The 18,152-nt window shown below is 35.6% G+C and overlaps 1 protein-coding gene across 1 annotated transcript in view; it reads right to left on the bottom strand.

Annotated features, from left to right (window-relative positions):
* Window positions 1–1,460: 1,460 nt before the first annotated feature.
* FGF7 (fibroblast growth factor 7) overlaps window positions 1,461–18,152 on the bottom strand; it is a 22,393-nt gene continuing 5,701 nt past the window's right edge. Inside the window, exons 3-4 of the mRNA XM_026045752.1 lie at window positions 2,079–2,182; window positions 1,461–1,948 (exon numbers count right to left, since the gene is read on the bottom strand). Coding sequence (XP_025901537.1) covers window positions 1,754–1,948; window positions 2,079–2,182 — 299 coding nt within the window. The 3' untranslated portion in view covers window positions 1,461–1,753. The remainder of the gene's footprint in view (window positions 1,949–2,078; window positions 2,183–18,152) is intronic.

The raw sequence follows: 18,152 nt of genomic DNA, 5'->3' as shown, positions 1-18,152 counted from the left end.
TGTAGTAATCTGTCTGATAAAGCATATATCAAAAGTGTGAATTGCTGGTGGGATTCAAGAATGAGTTGGCTGTATTCGTGAATAATCCATTAAAAATCTTTGGAAGAGCCTATGTGCTTGGAATATATTTCTATTTTTAATTCAAGCTTCACTAGAGATTCTAAAAATAAAGAATCTATTTCTTTTTGAATCTATTCAAAAYCTATTTTGGAGATTTTTATTTCAAAACTTGAACTAACCTATTTTTTAGGTCTAGAAATTTCAGCTTTTGTGTTTGTTTTGATCAGGAGGTGAATTTTGTTACAATTTTACAAAGTATTTAAAAAAAAGTTAAAATCCTTGGAAACAATTTCTTTATGTTGAAAAGAATGTAAAAACATATCTGATTTGTAGAGAACACTAACTGCTTTACAACAGTAAATTGGTTTACAACTGGTTTCCAACAGTACCTGTTGGAAATGGAGCTTTCCTTTACCTGATGTAACTAAGGATATGCTATTAAATTCAATTAGCCTGAGTATGTGGCAAAGATTTTTTACATTGTTCCCTCTGAGACGTCCATTGTGAGATTTGCTGCAGGCTGTCGTTTTTGTCTGCCATCCAATGTATGTTGGCAAGGGGCTTGTGTACTAGACTTTGTGTCTGGTCACAGAAAAAATTCATGCATCTCAGCCAGACCATTTTGTTATTCCTTTAGAATTAAAAGCATATGAAACAGATGCAGCTTAATAAGTTTTTTCTTTTTTTTTTTATAAATAACATTTAAATAACTTAGAACAATAACGTTCAAATACAGCTTAATAAGTTTTTTCTTTTTTTTTTTTTATAAATAACATTTAAATAACTTAGAACAATAACGTTCAAATACAACTTAAAATAAAGTTTAATGCTGTAACAACAGAAAAAGCATGTATAACGATGGAAAAACAATATTAAAAGCTGTATGCCCTAACAGGAATTATACAAAAGATAGGATATGTTACATAAAAAACCATAATACGTCTGAATTTTTGCTTCGTCGTTATGTAAAACGCTACTTTGTGAAAAGTGAGATGAAGTACATTATTTATTCCTATTCTTATTTTACATACACTATTTTGAAACATCTTTTAGAGCAGCATTAGGTATTCGTTTCATTAATAGATAGGAAGATTTTGTAGTAGAGTAAACTTAATTTGTCCAAACTAACTCTTTTATATGAATACAACAATAAACATTTACAGGATTATATTTTTTTTCTGATCATATAGTTTATGTATAGGATATCAGTTTCTTGGGGGAAGTATTTAAAATACTGCTCAACCTCCACGTTTACTATTGACTTGATAATCTGACAACTCATTCCAGCAGCCTTAAAGTCTGACATATTTTACACAACATTGTCATCTGCTTATTATTATTATAGCAGCCATATTTAAGAAGCAGATAGGGTTTTTTTTAAATAAAATATTATCAGATAATCAAGTCACGACTTATTCTTCAGGGTAAATTAATTTAAGAAACTACCCAGTTAAAATGACTAAGATAATGATTGTACAACTCTTTAGAATTTTTTACAACTTTTAGTTAGTAAATCTGGTTTTGTGTATATTTTCAAATCTTTTTCATGTAGTCTCTTAAAAATAAACATAAATGCGCAAGTCCAGCTTGTTCAGTTTCTCAGTAGTATTCCAGCCTCTCTTGATACCTTGTCAAATAGTCTCCTTAGAAGTAATCTTCCTGCTGGAACTAGTTCTGTATAGATCATTTATGATTAGGATATTGCCAGAGGAAGAAAGTGGGATGCTCGGTGTTCCTTCTTTGTTTTTTTACCTTTCATGGGAACACCTTTGTGGTTTAATGTGACAAACATCTCTTTTCCTTTGTGTGTCCATTTTGCAGAAGCGTATGTGTTGTAATGGTTTTCTTCAATCAGTTCTATGAAGTTGCAGTCCTCATTGCATACTTTCTGTAAAGAAGGAATAATGGTGTGAATTATTTCAAACAAACTATGCAGACACCACATTAAAATTTTCTAAAACTAGATATTTTTAAGACTTTACGTGATGGTTGTACACCAAGAAAATTTGCACCCTTACCTTTCCATACAGTCGTCCCGACTTGTTCATTGCTAGAAAGTATTCGCTTTCCACACCTTTGATTGCCACTACTCCAACTGCTACTGTTCTGATTTCTAGAATACCTGCAGAGAAACATAGTGAGRTCTGTAAAATGGTTGTTCATTTCTGCAGTCAGCTTACAAGGTTTATTTAATGTTCTGTAGTGTTTTTGTATTTGTTGGTATGTGCAGCAATGATTCCGAAAAAGGTATGTGATTATTCATGTGAAGAGCAAGTTAGACTCTTAAAATCTTTTGTATGCGGTATGCCTGCACAAAATCACTTAAAGAAAACAGTATGATAATTCTTAGACATATTCTGAAGTTACCATGTTAGTATAAGCAATTCCTTTATTTTCAAAAAAATCAACATATTTTAGAATTTATGAACTTCAGGATTTCACTTGGAAGGATTATGTACATAGTCTTCAGGGTTCACAGAATTTGTGCAAAGCCTGTATTTGGAAGACTTGTTTAGCTGTATCATCTCCTTGGGCAAGAGTAAACCTTAGAACTTGCAAATGATAGAAAACAGACCACAGTGTCTTAAATAAGATAAAGGATTTGCTTGACCCTGCATGCTTTTAAAATGGATAGGAACTCTAAAGATACCTGCATTTGAAAGCAATTAAAAGCTACTGTGAGAACTTACTCAAATATTTTACACAAAACATTTAGAATTATCTTATATAAATAACTTTATATTCATCTGACTGATGAGTATCTATAACAACTTTCTGTGATTACTTCAGTACGCTTAGGTTACCTATAACATAAATTATATGTTTCTGTAAACTAAAAAAAAAAACAAAAAGACTGAGTGAAGGCAAGAGGGTAGTATAAGATATAAAGGAAAATTTTCAAATTTAAATGTTGTTATTAAGTTATACTTTAGACTTCTGAGTTTGAGCCTTTTTTTGGTCACCTACAAAGCTGTTTGTAGTAGGATTTGCCTCCTTCCTCAAAAGAGGAGGTCTTTCAGGCAGCTGACTACAGACAGATTCTAGCAGCTAAGGGGAGCAGGGGTGAGAAATATTAAATATTGCATTTCTGCCAGAACTATTTACATGTGCTGCTCTTCTTTTCCCAAAAGAATATTTTTTTCCCAAAGATCCAGAATTAACCCTTGAGTGCATCGATTCTTAGCCACTGATCTCATACTGGCAGCATCGTTCCTGTTTCAGGAGAAGTTTGAATGTTAGAGACAAAATGTGTTAGACCATCAGCTGGCAGATGGTCTTCCTCTTGGAAAAAAAAAGAATATTTTAAAGATGACATGAGTATGTTTGAAATTACTCTGTATTTATACTTTTTTTGCTGTCCTTACTGTTTTGTTTCACTTTCTTCCTGGCCCTTGCTTTACTCATGTATGTGCCCTAGCCTGTTATTGCTGGCTTTTTTTCCTATGAGGAGTTCAGTTACTTCTTTTCTCGGTATGAGCTTTGCTGGGCATTCATCTCTCTGAGCGCTTAGTTCTGTGCTTCTCTGCTAAGTTAAAGCTACTTTAAATACAGCTCTCTGAATTCTTTGACAAGTTCCACTCTGCTGCAGACGTAGCAACAAGTCCTGCAAGGGGCAATTCTAACCCAAACTTACAAAATTATATTAGCTTTCATTTAAATTTCACTTGAGGAAACCACAGTGAAGGCTGAAAAACAGATGAACATCTGCCTCTAGCCAAACAACAGCAGAATGCAAGGGATCTCTGGGTCATCAAGTCCAGTCCTCTCCTAGCCTGGGAATAACATCAGATAATTCTCTGTTCATAAACTTTGCCAATACTAAGTAGGAGTTGCTATTTCTTTGCCCTGAGTATTTCTACAAAAGGCTGTTCAGAGCTTGATTTATTTTAATGGCTAGAGACTGTCTAGTAATTTGCAGGCTGCATGTTTTCAGGGACAGCTTATATTCCTTTTTTTCTTCTGCCTATGTTGGCCATTATCATGAGGAGAGTTCTTTTCAAAAATGTTTGAGCTTTCTATTTATACAGCAGTAAAAAGTGAAAGATTCAGAATGATTCTGATTATGCTAATAAGAATTGAGATTTCCTTGAGTAAGCTGCAGTTAGCTGAAATCACAACAGTAAGAAATACTGCTACTTTTAAAAAGGAAATGCCAAAAGCTTTTGCCCAAGACAATATTATTAGAATTGTACGTTATTTTAGTTTGTTTTCCTTTTTTCTCTGAAGTGGGTGATGAAATTCATACTAACTTTGGTGAATTACTTTGTTTTGGGTTTTGGTACTTGTTTTTATATTTTATTTTCAGTTCAGACATAAATGCCTTACATGTGGAAGCTTTACAGGAGAGTTTTGCTTTGCTGTCTTTTTTGTTGTGAGGCTGCAGAAGGCTGCCATTAAAGAATCAATAATCATAACTGTGTGAGTTAAATAACAAAAAAAGTTCTTGAACTAATCTCAGACACTCAGCTGAATCTGACTGTAGTTTTTCTTAGAAGATGATGACTATAGATACTGAATGCAGTGTGTTCAGCCACTTGGGTGCTTTAAATATCACACAGTTGATAGAAAATCCACTAGGGGAAGAAAAATTGATTTGGGCCAGTGCACCAATGTTAGTGTGTGGAAATACGTYGAGTTTGCCTAATTTGCCTAATAAATGAGGTGAGTTCACTGGCAATGTCATCTAGGATGGTGGTCCCTCAGTGCTTTACAAATSGACACTTATATTTCTGGGTTTATTCCATGACTGTGACCTGAAGGACAGGGCTGTACCTTGGTCTGGAAATCTAGGTAGAAAAACTGTAATTCTTTTAAAACATATATTAATATTACATAATAATACATTTTAGTAATTAAGCTTTTTTAAGGTAAACTTTTGCTTTACTTTAGAATCTTTTTACAGATTATATTAAACAATTTTCTTACTGGTTATAGCCATAGCTAACTTGGCACAGCTTTATGTTTGCCCACAATGTCCTCAATCTCTTATCTTCTCTAAAGTAATGAAAGCATTGTGATTTTGGAAGATTGAGGGGAGGGAGGAGTGTCATTAATCATTTTACAGCCAGAAGGCTGAAAGRTTACAAAAGCATAATATAAACAAGTTCTTCATGCTTCTGAGAGCTGTAAAATAAACAGTAAGTGCAGCAAGTTACTGAAGACTGAGTAGATGGGAACAACCTGCTCAATGAAGCTTCTTTGGAACAAAAACAAACAAAAAAACCCTGCTGAGACTAGACATTTTTTCACCTGCTAGGGAGCAAGAAGACATAGAAAGAGATTTTAGAGTAAGTATTTTGTTGAGTCCCTCATCAGCTATTTCTTTTTATTCTGGATATTTCATGTATTGCTGATATTTGTGGAATATTTCATTGAGTTTCTGGTCACTGCTCCTGTACTTGTTAGTGTTAATATTTCTGTAGACAGTAATATGAGGAAAAAGTTTGGCATCAAATACTTTTTTTTTTTTTTTTTTTTTAAGATAAGCATATAGCAATTTTATCCCAGCATTTTTTTTTCTGTTAGGTACCTAAATATGAGAAAATGTTTAAAGATTAACTGGAAAATAGCTAGAAACTTATCTGCTGTGGCTTTTAAGACTACTATGTACTAGAAAGGAGGAAGGAATATCTTCTAAAAAAAAGTGTATGTATTAAGAGTCTTTGTGCTGTATCCATGCATGCCTTTATTGTTCATGCATAGACTATCTGATGCACTCTGGTTATAAATATGACTAAAAATGATCTGCATATAAACAATAGATCTGTCAAAGATCTATGGTCCGGTTGGAGCTACTGCTTCAGTGCAGTGCCAAACATCTGGATATCATGGACAAATGTCCAAAGCAGGCAAAATTCCTGCTTTCCTCCTGTACCTAATTTTCAAGCAGGAAAACTGTAGTTGTCTCRGGAAACATGGGAGATGATGCAGATATATTCCTCGAGGACTTGATGCATTGATGCAGTGGGTTTTTTTTTTGTGTCAGGAACCTCAAGTAGCAGTGTTTGCTTCTAAAACTGTGAGACTGTGAGAAGAGCAGTTTGGCTAAGCATAAATGACTGATGGTAATGGCTATTTTAATATTTCCATTTCTTTGCACACAAAAGCAGTTAGCATGCTATTTAAAACATCACCTAACTGATGAACAAAAGAGCATCTATTTTTCCACTTTGAATTTTGCTTTATTGATCGTTTTAAAGCTTGATTTCTTGATATTATATTACCCATAGTTTTCTGAACTGTTTGTTAGACCCCCAAGCACTTCAAAACATGAATTGCTAGATAGAACAACTTAATAATAAACCATTAGATTGGTGCTGTGTGACAGCTGACAGATAAGATAGTTATGAAAGTTAAGCCATGTGAAGGTTTCTGAAGGAAACCACCAGCTTGGTAAGTGCTTTGAAGACAGCATAAAGAGGATAAGATGAGAACCAGATAGAAGAAGGTAAACACAATAAGGAATTAAAACAATTGTTGAGAAAAGCTGTTGTTTTACTTACAAGATCTTTTCTTTGCATTTGTACTTGGACTTGTAGGTGTTTACCTTTATGACAGAAAAGGAAGGAATAAGCTGAATTCCACTCTTAAGTCTGCATTTTTTGAAGTATTTTTTTCAGTTTCACTTGCATCATCAAACATATAGTTTGACCTTCTGACTACATATTACTGGTACAAAGAAAACCTGGTTTGAATTTCCAGGCTGATGTTTAGGAAATGAAGCTTTCTTATAACCTTACCCCATTTAATCTGCAGTCTGAGTGAGAAATATTAAAATACCTTTTCCAGTTATTTTGAGAAGTGAATGGGAAACATAAAATTGTGCACTTCGGTTGGGAATACTGGATAAAGTTTATCTCCATAAGCATCGTAGCAAAGATTTCAGTGACAATATTCTCCTGACTAAAAATGAATACAATTCTGTATTGCCGAGAAGAAACTATTCAGTATGTCTGAGGGTACTTCTCCTTATTGTACAACCTCTTTGAATATCCTTTAATGTTGCTGAGTTACGTAGGTCTGTTTCTTTGGGTAATTAGCACTTCAAACCACTCGCTTTCCAATATGTTTCTGGATCTGATCCTGAATACACAAAGAGCGKGACTTTTTCACTTAAGTGGATTATAAAATTCTGGAAGTTCTATGATTTAGAGCTCTGTCTTGTGGACTGCAGTAGGCAGTATCAACTACTGCACACTATGCCCCAAGCAAGCAGAGACTCAGGAATKTCTCCTCAAACTCATTCACTTTTGCTGATCTCCACTGTGCACTTCATATAAATATTTTCTTGAACAGCTTCCTATACAGCAATTAGTCACTTTTCATTTTTGCTGGAAASTACATTGTGGTAAAAATTGCCTTGGAGCTAAACATATGTTTATTATGAAAAAAAAAAGTGTGTTAGAATCAGTAGTGCCCTATAAAACTCACATCTTAATCTTCAGTCTGATATAGCATTTTCTTATTTTGGCATTAATAATTAATTTACTGATACTAAAAATGGGAGGGGAAAAGGGAGAATGGAATCACTGTTTACGAAAAATAATAGCTTCTGAGCTGTAAGAAAATCAATGGTTTAAGAGTTTAGTTCTAAACTTATACAACAACATGCTTTCCCTACTGCTTGAGTGGAGGATACTCCTAATCTTGGAGATGCTGTGTTAGTTTCACTAGAATAAATGATGCAGGTTTGGGAAATCTAGCTGTACATTAACAAAACTGTTATCACTGTTTTATCTAGAATCTAACCACTGTTCCATTTGGTGCTTTCATCAGGAAAAGGCCTGTTGGCCTTGGTATTATTCCCTTGTACCTTTGCTGATTTTATTCTGAAGAATTTCAGTTGCAGGTGAATTTGTTATGATGGTACGGTTTATACCTGCATTAGCTGGCTGTGGACAGTAGTAAATACATTACTATGTAAATATTACCTGGCAAATGGTGCTAGACTCATCTCAAAGGAGGCAAAAATACATTTAAGTCAAAAGCTCCTTATTTTTTATATGAAATGCTTGAGCATCCTGGAAATGGACCTGTTTTGTTCTGTGTATTGTACTGTCTGAAACTCCTTCTGTCACAGCTTCACTGGTTCCTGGCATAGACTTTAGAGAAGAGTATCATACACACATATTGAAGACAAACTAATCTAAGATCTCCTTTCCTGTTTTTGTAGAATTATTTAGAATTATACAGTGTTGCCAACTTTAGCAAGAGCTATTTTTAAATGTTCGCAAATGATCACAATGATGTTCTCAGTGCTGAAAACTGGAAAATCCATTTATATACAAAGTAAAATGTGTCCTTAATAATGGAAAATGTTTTCCAGATATGGCTAGTAGCTGAATTATTTCAAGTAAGYGAAATTGAGCAAGTGAACACACAAGAAGCTGACTATAGTATTYCAGAACTCAAACTTACATTTTAGAGCCCCCATCAGAGGAGCAGAGAAATTTTAACGATTTGAAGCTTTGGACAGTAAAATCTTGCCTGACGCAGTTAATAATTTCATTCATAAACAGTGCAATCTATAGTTCAAGACTTCTGGCCTACGTACTTAATATAAAAGGTAGAGCAAATACTTAAGCAAATTTCCACATGAACTACAACTCTGTTTAGTTCAGTTTCCAAATTCCATCTCTCCAGACTAGATTCTTGGTACAGAAACAGCTGAAGCCAGACATCTGAATACATTAATCACAGCATCTACAAGAACACGAGCAGGCAGTATGTGATTTCTTTCAGGGTTCAAAATGCTAGAAACAGCAAAGAAAGTCGTGCTAACCCCTTGCTGCACCAGAGAGTGGGTAGTGATAGAAACCAGCTGCCTCATTCTTGATTCCTTCAAACACTACTGGACATAYATTTAGATGATACGGTCTCTCAAATGCGTAGCGTTTGCTGTTGACAAATAATTCAGATTTTATTTGAAACTTGAAAATCTACATTAGACCAAAAGAAATGTAGGCTAAATGAAAATGAAAAAAAAAAAAATCTAAATAAAACCTCAAATGATCAGTTCATCTAATCCAATCTTCTGATTAAATGAAGATTTTTGAACCTGGAATTTTCTTAGTCTTGCTCAATATAGGCATCAAAATGGATATTTTCYAGTTATTGAACAGTTTCAAGTAGCTTATTTTGAGCTTAATATTGTCTTAATTATGTTATTTATTTACTTCTAGTTACAAACAATTTAACCAGTCTAAAAATTCCTTATCCAAGGTGAAATCCTGACTGGGGGAAGCCAGTAGGATATTTGCCAATGACTTACACACTTACAGAAATTCTCTCTTTGTTTACATCCTCAGATGCTTATAAATATGCTACTTTCCTCCAATTAATCTTCAGTTGACTTCTAGCTCTACAGTTTCATGTCAAAACTAAGAAACAACATCAGCAGCAATGGAGAAAATTATTCCTTTCATTCTGGATTAACTATTGTTACTGGAACAAATAGACCAAGGGAATTGTAGCCACATTTTTTTTTCCCCTATATTTTATTTTTTTTCTTAATTTAGCTGATTTTTTCAGATTCAGAATTGGAACTATTTTGTTGTAATGATCTCAGGTACTAGCTTGTAGAGGAAATCAGCTGTTAGCTTTTTAAGTCTGATGGTGCAAATATTGATGCATACAACTCCCAAGATGTGAATAATCTTGTAGTCTGTGAGAATACTTTTGTGCCTAGTGTCAGGTAAATATTTTCTAGAACGACTCCTTTATGATACCATCAGCTCTTGTCTGCAGTAGATCCTGAAATGTGGTGGCTTGGTAAACACGTAAGCCTCAGCTATATAAATTGCTATTTTAATTTTAGCACTGTGAGCTCACAGGAAGGGTATTATCAAAACTGTGCATGTGGTGACCATGAGACCTGATCTGAGATTGCTCATCACACTACACAGAGTTTAAGCAGCATCTGTCAGCTGTGTTACCTTTGCCATGACTTGACCGCAGCCTTTCCGCACGCAGCTTTTCCTGCACATTCAACAGAACGAGCGTCCCAGCCTTTCAGTGCCAGTTACTTGTACTCAGAAACTGCTCAGTGGGATTCTAGAACTATGGTCATCCAGTCTTTTATTATGTATTATGTATTTCTCTATGAAGAGAAATTACCAGTCATAGCTAAAATGTAAAATGTTATGCAGTAATTACGAAGCAGTTAATGTAAAATGTAAGCCTAATGATACATTTTTTTATTATGAATTATTGGTCTGTATATACAACCTAGTTTCCCATTACTTTTGGACTAATCTTTTTATATCCTCATGTGTAAAACAGGACAGTTATGTTTCTTTCAGTAAAATTATGGTTATTTATATCAGCTAAAGATCTGGAGGGGAAACTATGAAGATAAAAAGCTGCTTTGTATTTTTATCAGCTGTTCCCTCACATTGCCCYAATAACTCTATCTACAGGGTAGTTTAAATGAAGGATTTTAATGTAGCTATGGAGATAGATGGTTTATCTCTGTGTTTATTTACAGTTAGATCCTTAAAAAGAGCTGTGCTTGATGCTTATGCCTGTGAACTGTAGTAGCTTGCTTTCTTGGCTCCCAAGGCAAACAGGTATGGTATCAGTAGATTGCAACTGTTTATCATAAAGTTATCTGTGACCAGTCTGTTGAAATATTTAAGATACTAAATTCAGCTCCATCCTGGCAGCTATATTACTGTATTGGTAGAATTCCAAATTTCCCTGTATTAGCAATATTCAAACAACCTCTTTGACTGTGGCRTAGACTACAGTGGCAGTGACTACAGTGCCATAAGACATACTTTTCTCTTGATCTTGAATAAATGGGAGATTTTGTACCACACAGGCATTTGATAACATCTTCAGACTGGAGTCTTTGGGACTTCCTTCATTTTTCAGTTTGCTGCAACTGGCTTTTGTATGTCTTGAGAAGCTCCAGAGRGGTAATATGTAAGCAATTTATAGTAGAATATATATCTGCTATATAAAATCTGGAAAGCAGGTGGTCTATGATATGTAGGTATTTGAAAACATGGTTTTCAGTTAGTTAGCTTAAGCAGGGACTGTATTCAAGCAAGAAAATAGTCTCTGTAGAGAGCAAAGTAACATGGTTGTGATTTCTGGTAGGGTCATCGGGCTGGAAAACTCAAGTGAGAKTTAGTGGGTTTTGGTTTTAGATTATTTCTGGGCTGAAGAGCAGAGGCTACACAAGCAAGGAAAGGATTTGAGGCAGCTCTTCTCCTTAGGGTACTGTGCTTCCCTAGTGATTGCAAGGTGAAAGAGAGTTACTATGTGACACTAAACTCAGCAGGAAATTCTGTCCTATCGGAATCTCCTGAAGACCATAAAGTTGATCCAGCACAAAGCTTGGCTGAGCAAGTACTGGTACATTTTAAAATACATCAAAAACCTTGTTCTTTATTAAGGATCTTTCATGGTTTTCTGCTCTGGCTGAAACCATTAGATGTATTCCAGGAACTTAAAGTAGTGAAGAAATGTTTTCTTTTTTGCTGTGCTTTTTTCTTTGTGACTTCTACTGCATTTTAATGAGAAGTTGGAGAAAAAGTGACAAAATTGAGGAAAAATGTTGGGTTTTCAATCCTAAAGACTATTTCTTGCCTACTARAATAAATAGAGATAGCAACATTACTGCAGAGTTGTTTGTAAGATACAAATAAGCAATGCTGACTTGAAAATCAGAAGAGATTGCTGGTGTAATAGGGATTTCACTTTTCTTTATGTCCACTCTGTATTATCAGGGTTATTGAATCATATTCTAAAGTAAAGAAGATAATTTGTAGCATTAGTAAATTTTATTTGATGTCTTGAACTATTGGTAGAAAATCAGTTATCAAAACTGGTACTAATTTTGGTAGARCTAGACCCAAACTGCACATATTTTTCTCTTTCCTAATATGGGTCTTTCAACTCCTGAGCAAACTTTTCCTTGATGAATCACAGGGTTAGATAGCTTTTCCACTAGTCAGTAACTTAACTCCTCCACAGCTGTGCAATGTTTCTTTGCTTTCAAAAACAACTCTTTAGACTGTTAATAATAGTTCATTGTATTGTATCAGTAAGCCAATATGAACAGAAAGGACAAATCTTGACTCTAGACTGAAAAGAAGAGCTCAAGTGCTTTGCAAATGATTGTTCTTTCAGGCTAATTACATCTCTGCAGTTATTAAGAGTGCGTTGCAGTCAAATATTGTGTAAGTGAGAAGGGAATGTCTTTCCATTGAGGAACCTGTATTAATGCACTGAGCGTGGCACAGTCCCCAACAGGGTTCAAATCAGGCTTTTTTTTTTTGTACAAAACGGCGTGTGAGATGGAGCGCAGCAAGTGTAATSAGCAATGCCAGGGTAGATATGAGGGATCCACTGAGAGGCAAGCTGCCAGATAGACATTCAAAGGTAAGTATGAAAAAACAGYATTTCATTTGGTGGGCCAGGAGCCGAAAGAGAGTGAACTCTCAGAGCTGGAGCTACAGCTGGCAATTCCACTTTGGCTGCACAGAGTTGATCTGAAAGTACGTGGAATTGAAATGCTGAAGCAGGAAAGTTGTTTCATGTTCGGGAGACTGCCTAATAAGCTGTGATCCAAACCTTCAGTATAGAGGCAGAAATATTCTGGGCAATAAGACACGTGATAGGTTTAAGTTTCACGTAGCTAATTCTTTGGGGAGGTAGATATGATTACTTAGTTAATTTGTACAAAACTTACATCTATATATATATTTCATGTTTGGATGGACTATTTATGGCAAACAAGAAAGTGATCAGAGAAAATAATGATTTTTTAAAAAGCACTGCTCATGGGAAAATGAGGAGTGGAAAAAACAACTAATATCAGGCATGACATATTTTGATATCTAAGAACAAAAGAAGAGATTAATACGTATTTTTATTCTGCCAAAAGCAGGTATTTGTTACACCCCAAATAGTAAACATTTTTGAAAAATTTCTTCACTATACTTAAAATATGTATATTCCTTTCCTAGATTACTTAAAAGAATGTGATGAGTTCCAGTGGCTGTATAAGTAGAATCAGAAAATAATCTTGTTCACCACTTAATTATTTTATGCCTCCTATGTTATGAATCACCCTCCAAATTCTGCTTTTAGTATAGGTGATGATAGTGTTAACATTTTTGTATAGACCAATATTGATTCCAGCATTCCTTCTAGATAAAACTGCCCTTTCAGAAATTAAGTTGTTGAAAACATGTTCCAGAACAATATGATCAAAATAGATTAATTCAAATTAAAAAGACTGGATTATTTTGTTAAAAAATTAGCAGAGTATGATTTCCTAGAAAGATGTGGTAATAGTTTCCTAGAAAGATGTGGTAATCTCTTTTTCCTTTAAATTGTTGCAGGACAGTTAGGTTCAGTATTATAGACTGAATTTTTCAGGGCACACAGGCAGAAGAGAAGGCAATTCAGTCATCCTCCTGCGGTGCTTACAGTCACATAGCCTGGGCACCACTTCGCTCATTTGGGCATTCTGTTTGAAATAGGTGTATAATAATTTAAAAGAATGGTTTTATTAATGGTTGCATTATTTCTGTTACTTAAATGAAGATGCTTTTAAAGGGGCTGGTGGAGGTGCCTGGGTGGCTGGGACTGACTATTTACTTGAGCAGACTCTCCTAAGCTGACTGTCAATATTGGCATCATGTTTGGTTTCCTGTGAACTGACTGAACCACTAATGACTTCAAATTCCAACATAATTCACCCAGGTGTATGATTGGTTTGCTGGTAGCAAGGTAGGAAAACATCCCATACCTTTATCTCAATAACAAAGCTTGATGTCTGGCTGCTGAAACAGATGCTCAAACTGCCCTTTAGTACCCTGAAAACATCGTAGCATTACTGCAAGGAAACGGAATGTTAAAGAGAGCAAGAGGCTCAAAAAAACCTGTGCACCGGGTCACAACAGCGAGRACAGTTGCTTACAGGGAAAAGGCCCTTGCTCTATCTAGAGATATATATAAAATCCACGTATTTGTACTAAGAAAAATTAAATTTCCTCATCTTACATAGCTGATATCCCTAGATCACTGTAAAGATCTGACCAATAACAACTTAATAGTTATCTAGATTTTTCTATCTAATTTTGTGCATTATGTGCCATACCTAACTGTCTAAACTGTACCTCAGCTGCTTACAAAGGAAACAAATGAACATGGTGAAATTAGAGTTGCTGTTGTTGGTGGCAGTTGTGCTTTTCAGCTGTACTAGTACTCACTGCACTTTCAAGAATTAAGTAATCCTTCCTGATTTTCTTCAGATTTTCTGACAGGGAATAAAGCATTTATTTTTGTAAGTTCTTTTGGGGCAGAAGCTGCAACAGGAATGGGTTACCTTCCTTATCTGAATTAGCTCCCTCAGCATTCGCTCCTAAATCTTTACGCTCAGTGCCTAGCTAGAGAGCTTAAACATTTTCCCTCTGCATTCAGGTAGACCACTCCAAAGGTAAGTCTGCCATTATAATGCAAACAGTATGGTATGTGTTATTCAAGAAGCCAGAAAACTCCTCTAGTGAGCAGATGTCTGTGCACTTGACAAGCACAAAAACCATTGCTTGACAGTTTTGCATACAAATCTACAGAATCATGATACTAATTCACCTGAACAGCTACAGGATGTCAAYACAGCTACACATGCAGCTGTGTTAGGATTTGATGCAAATGTGCTGCAGTAAATATGCACACTGATGTCTAATCATTTCTGTCATTATCAAATCATAAAATTGTCCATTTAGATATATTTACTGTATATAATCACTTCTGTTTGAATTGTCAAATCGCATTTGACATTTAAAGGGCATGTTCAAAAAATCCCTGTAAATTAGCACAGGTTATTAATGAATATATGATTCATATCAAAACGCTTGCTAGCGTTTTCCCTTTTTTTTTTTTTTTTTGGCTTTCTAGCTAGCTAGGCATCACTTGGTACTTCCCAAGTATCCAAATCACTTGAGGACAAGTCTCATCTGCTTCTTTTTATAGGCTATAGCACCTCCCAGTGTCTATTAGCATACTTAAAATAAAGGAAGACAGCCTACCAAAACTGGAATTAAGATAAGGCATGTGTGTTAATTCAGGTTAAAATAGTTGTGTTAGGACACTCCATCAAAAAAACAAAGAAATAAAAAATATTGAACAGCTAAGGGGAGTATTTGAAAGTGCTTTGGTGGAAATGAGTAAGCAGTGTTTGTTACCTCCCGTATTTAGAAGTTCTTGTGGCTATAAGTTTTATGGCGTGGGCTACCTGTGCTTTCATTTGGGAATTTGAGGTAATCTGTTGCTGTGCTGGCTGTGATGAGTTTTGAGAGTTGGTGTACTGAAGGAAAAAACAGTGTTTTTAGTGAACTGACTAGATTCTTTCGTTGTCTTGGCCTGTAGGTTTTAATTTGAAGTATTAGATTCCACTCTGAATTAAGCAAAGCAAATCGCCAGTTGCAATATGTTGACTTTACTCTTTTTAACTGGCCTGTATGGATTTACTAGGCTGCTTATGTGAGTCAACCTGTTCAGAATATTGTAGTCTTCTGTTGATAAATTGTGCGGGTACATGGTTCATGTGAATGTTGTACAGAAATTTTGTTAGAATTTAATTCTGTTCTTGTTTTTATTTCAAAAGCTAAAAAGTATTCAAGGGAGCATATTGATTGCACTGGTATTTTTATTGCTTTTTTTTTCTGTTTTCATGAAGTTGTTGGACACATCTGTGAATATGTTTCCAGCTTTTCAACACCAATTGTTACAAAGAATTTTTTCCATTTGTATAAATGATGTCAGTGTTATGAAAGTGTGACAATCCAGTGCAGTAACTGTTAAGCTCCGTTATGTTATTGCCATAGGAATTTTCACTGTTAACTTTTCCTTAATAATGTTTCTAAATTACATACACCAGAAGGCTAACTTGACCTTTCCATTAGCTCATATCCAGAATTAAAAATTAAAAATAAAGTCAAAGGCCAAAAAAGACAATTGAAATGTCGTTGCCAAATATAGTCATAGACAGTCAATTATGCAATGAAAGCAGTGTGCCACCCAGGAAGAGTCTTCATTTGGCTGAGTTGATTCTCTTTTTGATGAGGAAAATGTTCCAAAATATACTACTAGTTGATAAGTCTTGCAGTGTGGAACAGTATAATTACATGTTTTAAAATGTCTTGGTGTTCCTGAACTTTAAGGAGTTTGGAAGGGAAAAAAAGGCTTTGCTCCGTACTCTAGGATCCTAGAAGTCTAAAAAGTCACTTTCAGATGCTGAAACAATACAGAAAGTTGAGAACTGCAAAGAGGAAAGTCTGCGTTTTGTTTTTGGTTTGCAAGAAATACTGCTTTAGGAATTAAATATTCTATCAAATTACTGTAATTTCTGTTTACCAGCATGAAAAACAGCTTGTTTGAGATTGATTTAAGCTCTGTGTTCTGTCCAGATCCCCACTTATGTAGTTTTGGTTTACAATTAATATCCCATAATAAAAGTATCGACTGTCTATAACATTACTACACAACTCTTTTGTAGGCTTGGAGATTTCTTCTCTAATAACTTTTATAGCTCTTTACACAGAGGCAAATAATTCCCCTTTATAGAGGCACTGAGAGTTTGAAGAATTTTCCCAAAGTCTGTAAGCAAATTGCTTAAAAACTTGGATAAGCCTCAAGTCTCTAGAGTCTCAGGTCAGGGCCACTTCAGCACATTTTCTTCAAGATGAAGCAATAACATGCTTAATGATAGAAATCTGACTTGATTTTTTTTTTTTTAACATTCAGAAATTATAAACAATGAGGAGAAAAATAAACCATGCGGGTGATGGGGCTGTAACTTTACTTCTTAAACAAATATGGCCATTAGCTGCCTCTGCAGTTAGTTGCTAAACTTGATTGCGGRTTCCATAAAAGTACAGCAATTTGCATTTCTGATAAACCTCCACGTGGAGCGATGCAGAGAAAAAAAATGCAGAGTCACAACCAAACTGCCAACCTCTATGAAGGCCAAGCGCATCAGTCGAGCTGAGTAGTCTCATCCTAACGTCCTCCCTGCTCCCATTGCTCATAGCTCATGCCCCAGGTTTGAAGCCAGCCCAGAGATGTGTGGCCCAGTTGGGGCGCGTTAGCTTGGGAAGCAGCTGCCTATGCCCAAGCCCCRGGGTCACGTTCTCGCCTCACACAGCTTATGTGCTCCCACGGTGCTCAAAGTGGGGAGAAAGAGAGTATAAATCGCTACTGTTCTGACCAGTTAGTGTTTTACACTCATTTTTCAGCTGTTAAGTACCATGGAATAGACAAGGTGATGACAACTCAAGAAGTAAATTCCAAAGTAATGGACAGTTTTTCCTGGGTTTTGTGGCACTGCTGTCATCTTGTGTCAGCTGAACCCTCATCTGGACTTTGATACATGAGCTCGGAGCGGTCTTGCTGCAGTGATGCAAGACTGCACTCCCACTTTCTTCTCCTCGCTTCCTCCAAAGGGTGCTCCTATCGAAGAAGCTGGCACTCAGCCATGCCTCAGCTGCTGGTAACAACTGCATCTTTTCTAAAACCCATCTCCAGCAGCGGTTCGTGGTGAAAATGTGTATGTATAGACAAAGGTGGGTATAGAGTATCTTTTGCCTGCACAAAAATAGAGGGGGTAGTTACCACCAGGGCTGCACAGAGAGCTAAAGGGAAGGAGGGAGTAGAGGAAACTCTCTATAGATCTGATTAATCTATATCATCCTTGGCACTGGCTGTTAAGGTTCCAGAGAAAATGCATATATTGTCCTGAAATGAAACCTCTTTCTGGTGTACAAATAGATTAGTAGAGTGATAATATGAAGCAAAAGTATGTCGAGGTTTATCTTCCATTTAGCCCAGTGCATTGGTTGAACCAACAAACCTTGGAAAAATCAGGAATGCAGTTACAAAGACAGGCTTTCTGTCTGGCTGGAGTGCACATAATCCTTAACTGAATCTGGAACATCAATAGCTGACATCTGAAGCTGTTGARAGAAATTTGCTGGGCATGCTGACAGTCCTGCCTTGAAATACATTTTATGATTTTTAGATATTGAATCTTTTGTTTCGTTATGCAATATATATTAAAGAGCAGAAATAAAATT

Source organism: Nothoprocta perdicaria, unplaced genomic scaffold, assembly GCF_003342845.1.
Source record: "Nothoprocta perdicaria isolate Ctin4 unplaced genomic scaffold, notPer1 scaffold_41, whole genome shotgun sequence".
Taxonomy (NCBI): domain Eukaryota; kingdom Metazoa; phylum Chordata; class Aves; order Tinamiformes; family Tinamidae; genus Nothoprocta; species Nothoprocta perdicaria.
Note: the sequence above shows the minus strand (reverse complement) of the source record. Positions and strands in the feature narration are given on the sequence as shown.